At 35.2% G+C, this 19,565-nt stretch overlaps 1 protein-coding gene across 2 annotated transcripts in view; it reads right to left on the minus strand.

The window, feature by feature from the left end:
• The window catches only part of slc1a7b (solute carrier family 1 member 7b), a 149,410-nt gene that overhangs the window by 21,692 nt on the left and 108,153 nt on the right, over positions 1 to 19,565 (minus strand). For both annotated transcript variants that reach the window (XM_087304981.1, NM_001190760.1), the window contains 4 exon segments: positions 14,962 to 15,004; positions 12,098 to 12,332; positions 10,214 to 10,313; positions 3,563 to 3,796 (listed from right to left, as the gene is read on the minus strand). In XM_087304981.1, the coding sequence (XP_087161107.1) occupies positions 3,563 to 3,796; positions 10,214 to 10,313; positions 12,098 to 12,332; positions 14,962 to 15,004 (612 nt within the window).

Here is a 19,565-nt window from a genome sequence, read left to right on the forward strand (position 1 = left end):
TTTCATGTGCTGCTGCAATATTTATGATGTTTTCTTCTGTCTGTTGTGCACGCAGGGTCACGGCCTCCTCCCGACGTCGTGCAATGTGAAAGGTGTGTGATGAAATCAATCATCCGCGGACACAAAACCTCTTGACTGTGACACCAAATGTGGAATGAAAGAAAACTGATTTGCTCAGAAGGTAAAAACAAAATTTTAATTGGATGGAATCAACAAGATGGGGTTTTCCTATTTACACTGCTTTGCAAAAGGATTGAGTTAGTAGTATTTTTGCTTTTAGATCAAAGAATGACAGGAAAGGATTTTATTATACACGGGGACAGATTAGGAACACATTCGGTTGTTTACCTAAAAAAAATAAAAAAAAAATAATAATGTATAAATATATATATTTATATATATATATATATATATATATATATATATATATATATATATATATATATATATATATATATATATTTTTTTTTTATTATTTATTTAACAGTTCTCTTTGGTTCTTGAATCTGATTGGATGTAAGCCGTGCAATATTTTGTCAGTAACATCACACAAAGGCCTCTTTACCCTTCACCTTTGTGTATTACTCCGCCCACATACAGCCAGCAATAAGCAAAGAGACACTACAGTTTGACAAATAATACTACTGTTAGACAACAAAATGTACTTTTGAGGCTTTTTTTAGTCGAGAATGCCGTTGTTTTGATTGCAACTATGCAGTTTATTTGTAAGAATAGTGCCTATTTTAAAATATTTACAATTTCTCAGAGTGCACGCCAGCGGACATTAGCCTGCCATAGTGTAGTAGACCAAAGACGGTTAGGGTTTTCTATCCACAAGATGGCGATAGAACCATATAATAAGCCCTTACGTGTCTGATTATTAACTACAGCTGCTCAAATCGTTATTAAAATGGTAAGCATACCTGCCAACACTCCTCACCAATCTCCCGCAACCATCCCGTTTTTTATTTCTTCTGGAAAACTCCTGTAATACACTACGGAACAAAGGAGTTCCTAATAAAAAGGGCTTTTTAGACTCTCCGTGTTTGATTTTCTTATTTAAATACACGATTGTGCTGTCAAACTGTTGTATAAACGCAATATCACATGAGTAGCAGTGCAATATGGCTGTATATCAGCACTGGTGGGATGCTAAGGCACTCGGCCTACAGCTTTGTGCCACCACAACAAGTTTTTCCCCATGCGGACATCTGCCAGAAAGCATACAAAGGCGAGGATGCATACTCTACATTATTCATTCATTCATTTTCTTTTTGGCTTAGTACCTTTATTAATCTAGGGTTGCCACAGCGGAATGAACCACCACATTATCCAGCATATGTTTTACACAGCGGATGCCCTTCTAGCTGCAACCCATCTCTGGGAAACATCCGTACAAACTTATTAACACTCATACACTACAGTGTATGCTTTAGCTTATGCATTAGCTTACCCAATACATGTTTTTGTACTGTGGGGGAAAGCGGACCACCCAGAGGAAACCCTCTCGAACGTGGGGAGAACATGCAAACTCCACACAGAAACGCCAACTGACCCAGGTGAGGCTTGAACCAGTGACCTTGCTGTGAGGCAACAGCACTACCTACTGCGCCACTGCGTCGCCTACTCTATATTATCATGTATTTATTTATTTTTGAAAGGGTAAAGAAGTGCTCATCAATAATAACCATCTAATTTGTCGTAAGGGATGATCTTACCATCAACAAATGTTGCAAGCTGCACATATAAACGCTAACGTTACAGTTGTTTATTCCCCCAAAATGCCAGTAAAGACTTTGATTATTGTAAAACAAGACTGAGATTTCGGGCCCTTTCATACACAGCATAATGAGGCGCAAGGTGCGACGCAATTGTTGTTTACTAGTTTTAGCTTGGCGCAAGAGTCGTTTTGACGTTTTGACGTTTTGCTGCACGCTGTTTAAAAAGCAAATGCATTTGCGCTCATATGTGCGCCCACAGGCGTTCTGGTCTAAAAAAGGAGGCGTGTTGAGGTGCATTGGTGGCGTGTTGCTACTTTGAGAAACTATAATAGACTGTTCAATAGAACAGAACAAAGCCGGTCTAAAGTCCAGCGCAGAGCGTGTTAGTTGTGCGCCTCGCTTGCACATTGCTGAATACAGACAGGGTGTACAGCAATACACAAATATCTTTACATATGAAAAATAATTAAAATATTAAAGATATATATATATATATATATATATATATATATATATATATATATATATATATATATATATATATATATATATAATAAGAATATATATAGGATAAAAATATTTAGTATTAAAATATTACAAACATTTTATTTTCTAGCGTGCATAAATATAAACACCATACTTTCATGCCTTTTTCATCTTGGGGGGCTTTTTCAGTTCATTCATGACAATTTGCTTATGTATAATGTTTTTATTATTAACAGTATTATTTGTTATATGCATATTTATATTTGTTTTATTAAAAACAAGCGTAGATTTGTCCACCTGTCAGCTTTTAGACCATATGGGGCACAGCATGCGTATTTGGATATAACTCAGGTTTTTGAACACACTTCGTTATTATTCGTTATTATAGTAAATAATGAGGAGGCTCATCTCTCATTCTCGCGCTGTAGATGCACCGTTTAACTGTTTACTTGCTAGTGAAATGCTTAGTTTTCATGTAAGTAGCAAACGTGCTATGGTGCAACGCAACTGACTCTTAAAGGGAATGGGAGATGAGACTCTTATTGGTTTATTCTCAAAACACATCCGAAACTCATTAAGAGAATAAGCTCAACCCTGTTAGACCATGCGCCATGGCACAAAGTGGAGTTTTCCGTCCTTAACATAGCAAAAGTGGATTCAGACATGCCCTTAATGCGTTAAGCGCTTTGCACTTTGCGCATGGATAGTCTAAAAAGAGCCCCTTATTCCTGCGATGACATAGCAGGGTACGTTATTTATGTTCTCCTGGATTTTTTATAAGTGTGGTTGTGTTGTGTATCTGATTTTTATAGAACACAAAATATATTTAAACACATAGCTAGGCCTTTATATAATCTTTATAAGTGCTGTCAAACGTATTATCGCGTTCAAAAAACGTTTGTACACATGTATATATTGAATGATTGAATGTTCATTACATGCCACCTTCCATTTTTATCCAGTTTCTTGAAACTTCTCCTGTTTATAAACAAAAACTTTTGGAAGTCCATAAAAGCAGTTTTATTTTGGACGATTTAAACAATTATAAACAACATAAAACAGAAACATCAATGACGAAAACAACCTAAAAATAAATATAACGAAGTTGAGTCCCCTAACTCTATGGGAGCTGCAAAATAAGCCTATTTCTAATAAAAGTGGAGTGTTTCTTTAAGATGTTTTGTGAATATGGCCCAAGATTTCTGGGTAGTCAATCTGTGCATCTCTACTTTTCAACTTAAGTAAATTTAATTGAATTCTACATGTGAAATCGACTTTAAAAAAACAAGTGTGTGTGTGTGTGTGTGTGTGTGTGTGTGTGTGTTTGTGTGTGTGTGTGTGTGTGTGTGTTGAACCTGGAGGACGTGGCCAGTGAGATGAGCAGCGCCTGCAGGATTCCCCTGATGTAGACGATGGGACTCTTCTTGGTGATGAAGAAGTACATGCTGGGCAGGATGAAGAGGCCATGCAGGATGAGTCCCATAACCACTGTGATGGCATAGAAACCCAGCTTTTTGCCCATCGCTGACGGATCACTCATCTCCAGGATCTTACCGGCCACCAGAAACACGATGCCGAATGGGAAGTACCTGCAAACACACTTTATTCATTCATTTTTCTTCAGCTTCATCCTTTATAAATCAGGGGTTGCCACAACGGAGTGAACCGCCAACTATTCCGTTTTATGCAGCGGATGCCCTTCCAGCCGCAACTCAGTACTGGGAAATATCCATATACTCTCACATTCACACATACACAATCATACACTACGGCCAATTTAGTTTATTCAGTTCACCTATAGCTCTTGTGTTTGGACTGTGGGGGAAACTAGAGCACTTGAGAAAACCCACACCAACACGGGGAGAACATACAAACTCCACACAGAAATGCCAAATGACCCAGCCGAGGCTCGAACCAGTGACCTTCTTGCTGTGAGTTGACAACTCTACCTACTGCGCTACTGCGTCGCCTACTCTACATTATTATTTATTTCTTTTTGTAAGGGTGAAGTAGTGCTCCGCAATAATTACCATCTAATTTTGTCGCAAGGGTTGCAATTCTGTTTTGTTCCTGTTGATGATCTTACCGTCAACAAACATTGCAGGCTGCACATACTGTATAAACATTAACATGTCCCCAGCTGGGAACCAGCGACCTTCTTGCTGTGAGGTGATAGTGCTAACCATTGAGCCACCATGCCGCCCAAACACATTTTATCTGTAACTAAATTCTCAATCAATCAATCATACACAGTTTAAGTCAAAACTGTTTAATAATTTTTAAATGCAATAGTTTATTTCTAGGCAAGGCAGTGGCGCAGTAGGTAGTGCTGTCGCCTCACAGCACAAATGTTGCTGGGTCACTGGTTTGAACCTCGGCTCAGTTGGTGTTTCTGTGTGGAGTTTGCATGTTCTCCCTGCCTTCGCGTGGGTTTCCTCCGGGTGCTCCGGTTTCCCCCACAGTCCAAAGCCATGCGGTACAGGTGAATTGGGTAGGCTAAATTGTCCGTAGTGTATGAGTGTGTGTGTGTGTGTGGATGTTTCCAAGAGATGGGTTGCGGCTGGAAGGGCATCCTCTGCGTAAAAACTTGCTGGATAAGTTGGCGGGTCATTCTGCTGTGGCGACCCCGGATTAATAAAGGGACTAAGCCGACTAGAAAATAAATGAATGAGTTTCTAACAATTAACCTCAATACTAGTATGTTGCAAAATAACTAGTAAAATATTATGTATTGTCTATATGGCAAAGACAAAATAAATAGTCTGTAGCTGCGTCCCAAATGGCACACTATACACTATGCACTCATGCACTATGTACTTATGCACTTACACACTCAACAGGATAGTATATGTATGTGGTGGCATCCCAAATGGCACACTAATGTTTTTTTAATAGGCGGAAATTCAAACCGTTTCCCTGATGACGTTTGACGGTGGCCAAATCAGTGAAATAAACAACTGAGTTATCAAATAATACCTGCCGTGAGTATAACCGCATTCACCATCGGGAGGCGCTGTAATCACTCTCGTAGGAGAATTTTGCTTTCACCATCCAAAATAAATAAAGTTATCCAACATGTGCGCCCGATAGCTCCGCCCCTTCCGCTACTTAGGCAAACCTGCAGTCGTTGAGTGCGTGAAGTGTCCATCATTACACACTTCATTTTACCAGCTGAATGAGTGCATCATCCGGGTAATTAAAGTACACTTATTATTTTTAGAGTTTTCAGTGTGAACGCACTACTTAAACTATTTATACTACAACATGGCGTAGAATAGTGCATAAGTATGCGATTTGGGACGCAGCTTGTGCCTTAGTATTTTACTAGTTATTTTAGAAGATACAAGTAATGAGGTTAAAATGCAATTTAAAGACCTAACTAGTAGAAGTGTGACGAGATGCTTTCCTCACGAGACGAGACATGAGATTGGGTTCACGAGAACGAGACCGGATTTTTACCCTATTTTTAAAAAATCTTCAATGATGAAATATATGAATTGAAAATAATCTTTTATTCAACTGAAAGTTAAGAAGAAAAAAATCACAAAATTAAATTTTTACACAATTTAGCTGCCTTCTAAAAAAAATCAACTTGCAATGAATGTTGTTTTACTTCTGTTTTAATAAATCCTATGCAGTACAGAGTACCCGCAGGATCTTAAAAGCATTGAAAAAGTCTTACATTTGATAATCTCATAGTAATGTCAATGTTTAATGTGTGTGTTGCGGTGAAATAAAGTGGTAACGTCACACCCGCCCAGGCAACCGAGTGACCTATGTGAGTGACACACATCATTGGAGCCAGTCTGGGTTGCCAGGTGTGTACAAAGCACTTGATTTTCAATTTAGCTGCTTTCTAAAAAAAATCAACTTGCAATGAATGTTATTTTACTTCTGTTTTAATCAATTCTATGCAGTACAGAGTACCCGCGGGGTCCTAAAAGCATTGAAAAAGTCTTACATTTGATAATCTCAAATTAAGGCCTTAATAGCCTTGAATTTGTTATAGAAAGTCTTGGATTTTGTTACAAAGGTTTTATTTTATTAATTTATTTTGTAATTTTATATTACACTGTTGCATTAAATTTATTATTAAATGTATTAAATTTAACTGATAATTGGAATAAAATGTTTTAATTAGTCCAACTTTATACAGATTTGACATTTCCCCCTCATATTTCTGTCGAAATGGGAATGTTGGCATTGAATTTCATTTGAAATGGTATTAAAAAGGTCATAAAAAGGAATCCCGGGGGCACCCAGGCAGTAAAGGACATGCATACACTGCAAAATATTTAGCTAATGTATGAATGGAAAATGGTGTTCATATGATTTAAAAAAAAAAAAAAAACCTAAATATTGGCTAATATATAGATGAAAAAAAAATATTCCACTGGAAAAAAAGAAGAAAAAATAATAAATCACAAAATGCAAAACAATTTAGCTGCTTTTAAAAAGATCACCTTTCAAGGAATGCTATTTTACTACTGTTTCATGAACTATGTGCAGTAAGACATGCAAACACTGTCAAATATTGCTATAAACTTTACTCACTCTCGCTTTTCCCGGACAGCATAACGTGTTTGGTGATGATGGTGGAGTGTGTGGATCTCTAGGAGCTCACCTTATGTGCGTGTGTGAACTCTGAGATGTTTCTGTGGTCCTTTACTGACTCGGTAAGTGCGATGAATACTGTCAAACAGTTGTGTGTGTATAGAATATCTTATCACAAAATGCGGTTAAAACTCCTACATGACAGTAATGGCTTAATTGCGGTGTTTACATGTCTGTATTGCACTTCAATATGGTGACTAAAGTAATTATACTCCAAATGTTTTAATTAAATTTTTGTTTATGGCAATTATGACTTTAATATCTAAAGATATATTCCATCACATAGTAATGTCCATGTTTAATGCGCGTGTTGCGGTGAAATAAAGTGGTTACGCCACACCCGTCAAAGCAACCGAGTGACCTATGTGAGTGACACACATCACTAGGGCCAGACTGGGTTGCCAGGTGTGTGCAAAGCCCTTGAATTGCGGTTCAAATCTAATCCTTCCTTCAATATCCAGTGCTAGTTTCACTCTCACTTCCATCATAACATCACACATTTTCATTCTTATTCATCACGAGAAATCTTGTTGTGATTTAATCTCACGAGATCTTGACACGAGATATCTTTACACCCCTACTAACTAGGTTAATTAGGCAAAATAGGATATCTAGGCAAATCATTGGACAATAGAGGTTTTTGCAAACAATCAAAAAGAATGATTAAGCGGGTTAATACTAGTGACATATATATATATATATATATATATATATATATATATATATATATAGTTTTTTTTAATGTAAAAACTGCTTTTATTTCTGCCAAACTTAAAGAAGAAAAAATAAAACTTTCTCCCGGAGAGAAATATTATAGGATATACAGTATACTGTGAAAACGCTCTTGCTCTATTCCATTCACCTGGAATATGATACAAAATTTAACAAATTTCACAGGAGGTATGGTAATTTTGCCTTCAACTCTACCCTAAATTTTGATATTTGTGTATATCATCTAATCCAGTGGTTCTCGTACGCGGGCTTCCTCCTAGTGGTACGCGGAGGAACCGCTGAATAATGAAAGAAACAATTAACACTTTTAATCCTTTAATGCGTAATATAACATCGATGTGATCAGCATTGGCTGTTTTGTGAAGCGTACGATCACAACGCTGTGCTTAGAATGTTTATTTTAGTGCATTGTGTCATAAGCTGTTATAAATAATTTCCCGAAGTTTAAGAATTGATTCTGAAGCGTGATTTGACTGACACGAAAAGTGGCCAATCACAGTCGACCTTGTCTAGTTGCGTGAAACGTAAGGGCGGGACAATTGCTTTCTGTGTTGCAGAGACAGAAAAAACAACTTAAAAACAAATGTTTTGTTGGATTAATGCTTCTCGGATGTTTTCACTATAGAGATGTCTAGCAGAGTAATTAAACCGCGGACATATTTCCTGCCTTTTTGATGATCTACAAACACGTTTCGCTCTCCGACAGCCAGTCTCTCGCCTCTGACCTGTAACTCCTCTAAATACATTCTGAATGGCGGCGCGGGAATGGAGGTATTGCGCAATAACTCATTTCTGCAAATGTGGCGAGTGCTTTATTTTAACACGAGAGCGCATTCATGTACGCAAATCGCTAAAACAGATATGTGAGCTGTTAAATAGGCTTTTTTTTTTCAAATGAACTGCAAGTCCTCTCAGGATCGCCTGTGTGCTCAGATTGAATACAATCGCGATCTTTCCACTATTAAAGTAGACATTATTTATCTTTGTTTCTTGACTAAATTTAGTCAAAAGTATTCAAAGTTATTAAGTATTTAGAAATAGATTGATACATGATCGATGACAATGCTAATGGTCTTCTTATTTGGCTGTGTTGTGAAGTGAAACTTACTTTTAGCAAAGGTGTATTTTTTTAAATTATTTGTCTTTACGACAAAATAATTATGCTGGAAATGTTTCTGGATGAGGTATTTGTGTGATTTATACATTTAGCTGTATTCTGAATGAAAAATGAAGTCATTTGTTTTATTAATTTTTTTTACTGACAGTGTACTTGTATTTTTTTTTTTTAAGTTTCTATTTTAGATTAGGTTAAATGTAAAATAAAATCTACATGTGATGAACAGCTTTTTAAGAAACAAATTTGCCATATTGTAAAGAAAAATTGTGTAAAATATGTAAATAAAAGGCTAAATTTAAATCTTTTTACCATATACTTCAATTAAACCTTTCAAAGCTTGTAAATATCGTTTAAAAATGGGCAAAAAGTGTCTCTATGGCCTTAAAGATTATTTGGTAGTTTTACCAGTGCTATTGAAAAAGATTAATTGTCATGAAAGGAAAAATCGACCATACTTTCTTTGTTAGTGCAATTTCCTATACATGTAGCTTTGGGATTTAAGCAATTAAACCATTCAATCAGGTTTCCACGTAAAAAAAAGTGATTTCATAATGAAAATCAGATTTTTTTTTTCAAAAGTAACCAACTAGTACTTTTTAAAAGAGTACTTTGTACTTTTACCTAATATTAATATTATTTACTAAAATTTGTGTTATTTTAGCAGTGTAATAGTATTTTTACTTGAGTACAAAAAAGATTTCACAAGCATTTAGTGCAGGTTTATTATATTATTAATATATGATTAATAAATATTATTTTTATGTTTTTTGTTTGTATCTATTTCTTTGCAATGTTTTATGGGTTGCTGAGAATACTTTTCAGGTCTTCAATACATGTCAGTCTTGAAAAAAAAAAAATAGGTGCTGGAATTGATTTTCATTAGGTTGTGCCTGTATGAACCCTGTCATATGTACATTTAACATATATTTCAAGATTTGTCTGAAAGTGTAGGAATATGACATATAGCCTATATTTATAAGGTAAAAGCAACATCTCCAGCTTTTGATGAATAGGCTACAATGAATACTTTAGATTTAAGTACAGCAGTTTTCTTTTTACTTTTTAAGAACAACGCCATTTTTAATGAACTTTTAAAAGCACATTTTAACAAAAACTTTTTTTTTTTAATCTGCAAGCACAGTTAATGTTCATACTATTTCAAATGTTTAAAGTGACTGATAATAATACATATTCTTAATAATAGTAATTAATCTGCATCGTTTTTAAACTGTGCACACCTGTAGCTGCTTAATTAGGCCTACGACGCTATTTTTTAATACTGGTTAAAAAATAGCGTCGTAAGGTGGAACTTGGGGAGACAATTTTTTTCTAAGGTGGTACTTGGTGAAAAAAGTTTGAGAACCACTGATCTAATCAATTTGTACATTTTTCTTTAAAGAAAGATGTTTAAATTTGTGAATCAAATATGATTATCAGGCTTTTGTAAAACTAGATCGACTTTATTTCTGAAGTAAACGTAAATTACACACACCACACAAAAAAACTACAATATCATTATAAAATACCAATGAAATAAACTTACCAGATGACGATAGCAACAATTTTCAGCACTGCTTCATTGAGACTTTGGCAAAAGTTAACCAGAGCGCTGCCATTCGGACCCATTCTGCCCAACATTATACCTGTACAAATATAGATGAGATACAAAATAAAAAAATTACAATTATTATTATATAAACGTGCATATGTAGGTATTTATAGAAATGTGTGTGTAAATATATATCCATTCAAATGTTGACTTTAATATCTAGCTAGCTAGCTAGCAGTCCATCCATCCATACATCCCTCCCTCCCTCTCTGTCTGTCCGTCCGTCCATATTATAAATGTCCATCCATCCATCCATCCCCGTCTGTCCGTCCATCCATCCATATTATTAATGTCCATCTATTCATCCATCCATCCCTCCCTCCCTTCCTCTCTTGTCTGTCATCTGTCTATCATCCATCCATCCATATCATTAATGTCCACCCACCCACCCATCCATCCATCCATCCATCCATCCATCCATCCATCCATCCATCCATCCATCCATCCATCCATCCATCCATCCATCCATCCATCCATCCATCCTTTTGTCCCTCCGTCTATCATCTGTCTTCCACCCATCCATCCTTCCATCCATCTATCCATCCATCTATCCCTCCCTGTCTATCATCTGTCTACCATAAATCCATCCATCTACCCATCCATCCAACCGCCCACCCACCCATCCATCCATACATCCCTTATTGATTTTCAATATCACACACCGCTAATTCCCAAGTGTTGTTTTCTCTGTCGCAGTAAAAAGTTCATAATATTTATTAAAGCATACATGTATACAAGAAGGTGTGTTTTGGGCGTAAAAAGTTTACTTTTGTCAACACTGTTACCATCAAACTCGTATTACTTAACAGAGTTGACAAATAATACAATAAAGGGAAAACATAAATAAGGAAGTGGCTCATGTTTAGAAATCAGTGAATTAATCAAATCAAATGTCTTCAGAAAGATCCCATTACATTTTTAGTAAACATTTTCCCCTCTTAACTAGCAACTTCATAACAATTTGCTTTTGTATAATGTTATTATTATTAGCAGTATTATTTATTATATCCATATTTATATATATTTTATAAAAAACAAGCTTAGATTTGCCCACCTGTCATGTTTTAGACCATATGGGGCACAGCATGTGTTTTAAGATATATCTCAGGTTTTTGAGCACATTTTTGTTATTATTATTATTCATTTATTTGTTTGCTGGAAATTAGAACTGAATTTAGAAATAGTTTTGAAACGAATATTTGCGCTTAACAAACAAAAGTATTTATTTATAGACTAATTGATGTCTGTGCGTAAACGTTTCCCTATCCAAGAGCGAATGTGAAAGTGATCCATTATCTCTCATTCTCACGCAGTAGATGCTCTGTTTAACAGTTTTCTGTTAAAAAACTGTTAACTGTTTGCTTGTGAAATGCTCCTTTTTTCCACTTAGACTTACTTTGCGTCCTGTAAATAGCGAATGCGCTCTTGGCGCAACGCAGCTGACTCTTAAAGGGAATGGGAGATGAGACTCTGATTGGTTTATTTTCAAAACACACCTATAACTCATTAAGAAAATAAATTCAACCCTTTTAGACCATGCGCCACGACACAAGGCAGATTTCCCGCCCTTAAATTAGCAAAAACGCGTCCTGACATGCCCTGATAGCGTTTGCGCCCTGCGTTTTGCACTCTGCGCATGGACTGTCAAAATAGAGCCCGAACAGTTTTGACTTTACAATTTTACTAAACCGTTGTTCGAGAGACATGAAATGAAAAAATGATCTTCACTTATAGAATCAAGGTGGGAAAAGGGAATCATTTCTAGATCTCATTTTGTCAGTATCAAAAGTAGTTTGTTGTCTCTATGCCTGTCCTTACCCATGGTGGCAGAAAAGATGACGATGCCCAGGACGTTCATGCCCTCGCTAGTGCCAGGAAGAGTCCGAAACACTACGTCCGGTGGCGGTGTCAGATCAAGCTGGAAATTCTGGATGTCCGTCCCATTATCGTCCTGAATGCCATAGATCAGAGCTCGCCGTGTGGTGCTTTCTGCCAGGCTGGTGGCCACTGTGGTCTTGGGCGCCTTCATTATTGGCACACTGTTGGTACGATACTAAAGAGAAAATTCCACATCAGTCTTGATATTTCACTTGCATTTACAGTTGAAGTCACAATTATTTGCCCTCCTGTGAATTTTCTTTTGCAAATATTTCCCTAATTTAGCAGAGCAAGGACATTTTTCACAGTATTTCCTATAATATTTTTTAATCTGGAGAAAGTCTTATTTCTTTTATTTTGGCTAGGATGAAATCAGTTTTATATTATTTAAAAACCATTTTAATAATTTAAAGTCCATATTATTTTAACATATAACATATATTTTTTAGAACAAACCATTGTTATACAATTATTACCCTACCCTGCCTAATTAGTTTTTCTCGATTGGTTTGGCTCATTTCTTGAAACAGAAATTACATTCTCAAAACAACATGGAGAAACCTCCACACCACTTAGCAACTGTTCACAACAGAATTTAATTTCTCATTCATTCCATCAAATTGCAAATGTCTGAGCACATCTTTGCAAATGATTAAGTACAGATAGCCTATATTTAGCACAATTTCCAAGTGAATAGTTCTAGTTGAACTAAACTGATTGTTAATTCTCAGTCTAATGGTTTTTCTCTCCAAAATGTGTCAGTCATTTCACTGTATAAGTCATTACATGCACAATAGTCTGTTCAATTGTCAAAATTAGTCCATAATACCATGAATACCATAGAGTAGGAGAATCCTTGGAACATTTGATTACAATTTATTACAGTTATTTATTCTATTTGCTCTGATATATGGAAGTTACTTTGTGTGTGGTTGATCACTACAATAAAAAAAGGAGTGACCATTTCCTTGGCAGTATGAGTGCAGTGTGTGATGTCAAACCTCGGAGGCTGCTCTTACCCTAAAATCCTATTTCTTGTTTTCAGTTTTATACACAATTGTATTCTGTTAGCTAGACAAACACAGTACAGTAACCATTGTCAATGAAGGACTGGGCTAAGACTGTAAGGTGGACATGGGGGATATGTTAGTGGTCCTTTGCCATGATGACAAAACATCTAAACATTTCGACTTTCGGTGCTTACATAATGCTAAAGTGGCGAAGCATTTTGGGGGCACTGACTGTTTAAATGAGAAGGAAATTTAGTTTTGACACATGAGTGAACTGTTTTGGGAAAGGTATGAGCTTTTGCAAGTGAGCTATGGGGCCCTATCATACACCCGGCGCAATGTGGCGCAAGGCGCAGCGCAATACTCTTTTGCTACTTTTAGCTCGGGGAAAGGGTCATTTTGAGGTGTTGCGCCACGCTGTTTAAATAGCAAATGCATTTGAGCCCATAGGCGTTCTGGTCTAAAAAAGCAGGCGTGTTTTGGCGCGTTGCTATTTTGAGAAACTGTTAATAGTCTGTTCTTTAGACCAGAACAAAGTCGGTCTATTGTCTGGCGCAAAGTGTGCCTGGCTTACACACTACACACAAGATGTAGAGCAATACGCAAATATCTTTACATATGAAAAAGATATATCTTAAGGATATATATAATATATATATATATCTTAATATCTTATGGATATCCTTAAGATATATATATATATATATATATATATATATATATATATATATATATATATATATATATATATATATATATATAATATACAATAAGGATATATACAGGATATAAATATAAATGATTAAAATATTACAAAACATATTAATTTCTAGCCTACATGAAGATTTAAAAACCACTGCCTTACTTTCTTCATCTCGTGAGGCTTTTTCAGTTCATTCAATTTGCTCTTGTATAATGTTATTATGGTTATTAATATTAGCAGTATTATTTATTATATCCATATTTATATTTGTTTTATTAAAAACAGGCTTAGATTTGTCCACCTGTCAGGTTTTAGATCATATGGGGCATGGCAGGTGTATTTGGAAATAACTCAGTATTTTGAGCACACTTGGTCATTATTGTTAATTTATTCATTTGCTAGAAATTATAACCGAATTTAGAAATAGTTTTGAAACAAATCTTTGCGCTTAACAAACAAAATTAATTATTTATAGGCTAATGGATGTCTGTGTGTAAAGGTTTCCCTATTCACGAGAGCAAAAGCGAAAGTGAACTTACTTTACGTCAAAATGCGCTTATGGCGCGACGCAGCTGGCTCTTAAAGGGAATGGGAGATGAGGCTCTAATTGGTTTATTCTCAAAACACACCTATAACTCATTAAGAAAATAAAATCAACCCTTTTAGACCATGCGCCATGGCGCAAAGCAGATTTTCCCGTCCTTAAAGTAGCAAAAATGCGTTCTGACACGCCCTGAAAGCGTTTGCGCCCTGCGTTTTGGGCTCTGCGCATGGACCGTCAAAATAGAGCCCATAGTGTTGTGCTAAACTGTTACACAGTTTTGCCAAATGATCTTAGAATTTTGAGAATGTAATTTCTGTTTCAAGAAATGAGCCAAACCATGGAGAAAAAATTTAATTTAGTGAGCCGTTAAATGTCACTTTAAGCTACTAGTATCTAGAAATATGTGAAGAATACTAGAATACTGGTTTCTTGAAAACTACACAATATTTAGAACACTTAAACATGCAAAATCATACAAATTACACTCATGTTTTTGAATATGCATCAATTCAGTGGCTCAGATTTTCCTTTAATAATTCATTCTTACCTGTTGAAATGTGGCTTGGACAAGGTTTGCCGGAAACATGTTTCTGTTTGGGGACATAAAATACCTCAGTTACGGTTTTTCTCAGTCGCTTTGGTACATTTCTGAGATCAGAATTGAAGTTTGCTCAACAGTGCATTTCTCAAAACAACACATACAAATAGGAAAACACCATGGATTACCCGCAAAAGCCAATGTCTTGCTCAAAATCCTTAGCTCTTTTCTTAAAACTAAATTTCTGTGTCAATGCCTTAAGAATGACAAGTCCTTGTGTCACTGTATACGGATCGCAGTGTTGGGGAAAAAAGTAATATATTACAATCTGTCACTTTAAAAAAAAACTTTATATTGCACTTTATATTACAAGTCATTTAAAAAAAATGTGTTAGTTACTTTTTAAGGATGTAATGTGAAAAAAAATTTTTTTATATATAAAAATATATATGTATGTATGTATATATATATATGTATGTATATATATATATATATATATATATATATATATATATATATATATATATGTATATGTATATATATATATGTATATGTATATATATATATATATATATATATATATGTATATATATATATATATATATATGTATATATATATATATATATATATATATATATATATATATATATATATATATACATATATATATATATATATATATATATATATATATATATATATAAATATATATATATATATATATATATATATATATATATATATATATATATATATATATATATATACACATATATATATATATATTTACATATATATATATATATATACATATATATATATATATATATATATATATATATACATATATATATATATATATATATATATATATATATATATATATATAAAATATTGCTTGTAGAACAAATCAGTCATAATCATCCAAATCTAATTATTTCACATGTATAGATTCTTGTACTGGTAAACAAGACTCAATTACAGAGGAATAAGGTCATTTTTGTAGTATATATGAATCAAAGGGCCGACTAGAGTCATTTATTAGCCTCCAGATTGTGTACAAATGAGAATAATGCTCTGTGGATACAATGTGTATGGGTTTCCGCGAAGAGCTGTGGTAATTGAATATGATGTGCGTCTGTGTGTTTGTACGTCTTCATAAATAAAGCTGGCTCGACTCTTCTGCTTTTTTTCACAACGAGGTTTAAAGTACTGCCATTATGGCAGGAAAATGGCAGAACCCATTAAGACGTTCTCAGATTCTTTACTGGAGTTTTAATTAAATATTTGTCCTGAGCTTTAAATCACAGTCGTCAAAACTGGATGTGAGCTACTACAAAAGCCAATGGCGCTGAGTGTGTTTAAAAATATACAGTTGAAGTCAGGATTATTAGCTCCCCTTGTTTGTTTTTTCTGCAATTTCTGTTTAACACATTTCTAATCATAATAGTTTTAATAACTCATCTCTAATAACTGATTTATTTTATCTTTGCCATGTATTAAGCTTAAAGGCTTAACTAGGTTCATTATGTAAATTAGGCAAGTCATTATACAGGGTGGGCCATTTATATGGATACACCTTAATAAAATGGGAATGGTTGGTGATATTAAGGTCTTGTTTGTGGCACATTAGTATGTAAGGGGAAAACTTTTCAAGATGGGTGGTGACCATGGTGGCCATTTTGAAGTCGGCCATCTGGGATCCAACTTTTTGTTTTTTTCAATAGGAAGAGGGTCATGTGACACATCAAACTTATTGGGAATTTCAAGAGAAAAACAATGGTGTTCGATTATGACTTTAGTCGAATTAGGGTCATCAAAAAACACTGTTTACATGGTAAACTCTTAGGCCTAATCCCAATTCTAACCCTTAGCCCTTCCCCTTTCCCAATTTTCTTTAGCTTGAAGGCGTAGGGCTAAGGGGAAGGGCTTAGATATCCCTCGAAACTGAGAATTTTCAAGACCACACTCGAAACCAAGGGGTACGAAAATGGCTGCACAAGGAAGGAGATGCACAAATGTATTTGTTGTCATCATTATGAGTTGTCACAACAAACAAGCACATGTTTTAATATATTTATAACCACGTAAAATAAAAATAAATAATCAAGCTAAATTTCACAATTACAATCCCTAAAAAATCTCCAGTGATAAATATATGTCCTGTATAGCAGTCCCACAACATACTTTCATATCTGACACTCCAATACCCTGCCAGTAAATTCTAGTTGTCACGGTTGCAGGTTTGTGCGCTTGTCCGGAGTGTCTGTTTGATCACGTTGGTTTGTTTTTGTTCTCCTCGTGTATTTGTTTTGATTACGTGTGATGACGGCACTCAGCTGGCTTGATGAGCTCGCCAGCTGAGGCTCATATTCGGGTCTATATATGGGCCACGTTTTCTGTGTGTCTTTGTCAGTTCGTTATGTGTGCTTATGGTGTGCTGTTCTGTCTGTGTGCGTAGGATCTGAGGACTAATTTCCGGACCCTGTTTCCCGTCTGATTCCTGCCCGATCTCTCCTAGCACTAGCACTATTCATTACTTGATTTTTGTTTGACTTTGTCAATAAATATTATTTTGTTTAACTCGCACTTGGATCCCTCTGAAAATTCATTTATTCGTGACACTAGTGGCTGGGAATGAGCTTTATACATTATATAAATATATATTTAATCACACTGAACTGAGCTAAACTGAACTGAGCTTAAACACTAAAATCTGAACTACACTGTTCCAGTTACTATGTACATTGTAAAAGCGCTATACAAATGAAGCTGAATTGAATTGAATTGAAATACAGTGTCTGCTATAATGTTGTTTTTGGTGTGTTTACATGAGTGAACATGGCCACTATGTTAAATGCGCAGAACAATTATGAGCTTATTGACACATTAGATCTTTATGATAACATAGTATATGCATTTAGTGATTTCCTGAAGATAAAAATCAAAAGATAAAGCCGCTGGAGTAACTACAGCAGTCGCGATCGTCTGATCTCATAAGAAGCAAGAGCTCACAATGACATGTGCAGGTGCTGTAGTGCTGTCCCATTCCTTAGGGGTAAAATTCCCCTAAGGGATAAAAAGCCCTTCCTCTTCACACTCTGTTTCAAGAGCCAAGGAGGGGAAGGGGTACAAAATACAATTGGGATTGGGTCTTAATGAGAGTATAGTCTTAATCATATTAAAATCAGATTATTGGTGTTTATGTAATTGTACTCTCTGTTTACTAATGTATTTAACATTATAGTATGTCCATTCAGTTTTTAACAAAGGCAATGAAGTACAATCCATGCATGTTTTGCTGTGCTTTTATTTTTCAAATTTGTTATGGAAAATAGCCATGCACTTCACATCTATTTGTGACTTATTTTCCATCCTCAAAGTGTCCATCCACATGAGGGTCTTATTGATGCTTTCATTCCTGAAAATATGGCTATTTTCCATTACTAACTAAACCCCATGCACTAATACACAGAGAGAACAACTTGTTCTTTTTCTACATTAGTATGACGATTTGATCCATGAAAGTTTTTTTTTTGCCTTCTTTTTTAAATTAGTTAATTCAGTAATTGCACGCAATTTATTTGAACGTAATGCCTCATCTTTGTTTTTCCTGTTCATTTTCCTCTACTTTAGTTTCTCTGTTTTTATAACTAAAAGGCTTTTCGATCTTTAGTGTTTTTTGCCATGTATTGTACATTTTCTTCATCATTGTTTGAACAAAATATATACAGTTGAAAACAGAAGTTTACATACACTGTAAAAAAAGGCACATAATCATTTAAAAAAGTCAGATGTTAATGTGACTAAACTTGGTCTCTTTTAGGTAAGTTAGCATTATCACGTTTGTTTCTGTTCTGCTTAATAGCAGAATAATGAGAGAGAGATTTTTTGAGAAATGGTTACAACTTTTCTTGAAAGTCAAGTTTACATACAGTACATTAAGATTATTCTGACTCTGAAAAAGCTCAGATGATGATGTCAAGGTTTTGGAAGATTCTGATTAGCTAATTGACAACATTTGAGTTAATCAGAGGCACAACTGTAGAGTAGTATTTAAGGAAAACCTTAAGCACACTGCTTCCTTGTGTAACAACATGGGAAAAATCAACAAGCCAGAATCAACAAAACAGCCAGATTACAATTTGCTAAATGACACTGGGTAAAAGACTAATTTTTGGAGACATGTCCTGTGGTCTGATGGAACTAAGATTGAACTGTTTGGCAATAATGACCAGTGTTACATTTGGAGGACAAAGGGGAAAGCTTACAAGCCTAGAAACACCATCCCAACTGTGAAGTATGGGGGCGGCAGCATCATGTTGTGGGGCTGTTTTGCTGCGGGAGGTACTGGTCCACTTCACAGCATAGATGGCATCATGAAGAAAGGACATTATGTAGAAATACTAAAGCAACATCTCAAGACATCAGCCAGGAAATTAAAACTTGGCCACAGATGGGTCTTCCAAACAGACCATGACCCTAAGCATACTGCCAAATTAGATCAAATGTGCTTTAAGGACAACAGAGTGAATGTTTTTTGGAGTGGCCATCACATAAGGGTGCATAACAACATCACATACAACAGTTCATAAGGGTAACTAACTTACGG

The sequence above is a fragment of the Danio rerio genome, chromosome 23 (assembly GCF_052040795.2).
Source record: "Danio rerio strain M-AB ecotype USA chromosome 23, GRCz13ab, whole genome shotgun sequence".
Classification (NCBI taxonomy): domain Eukaryota; kingdom Metazoa; phylum Chordata; class Actinopteri; order Cypriniformes; family Danionidae; genus Danio; species Danio rerio.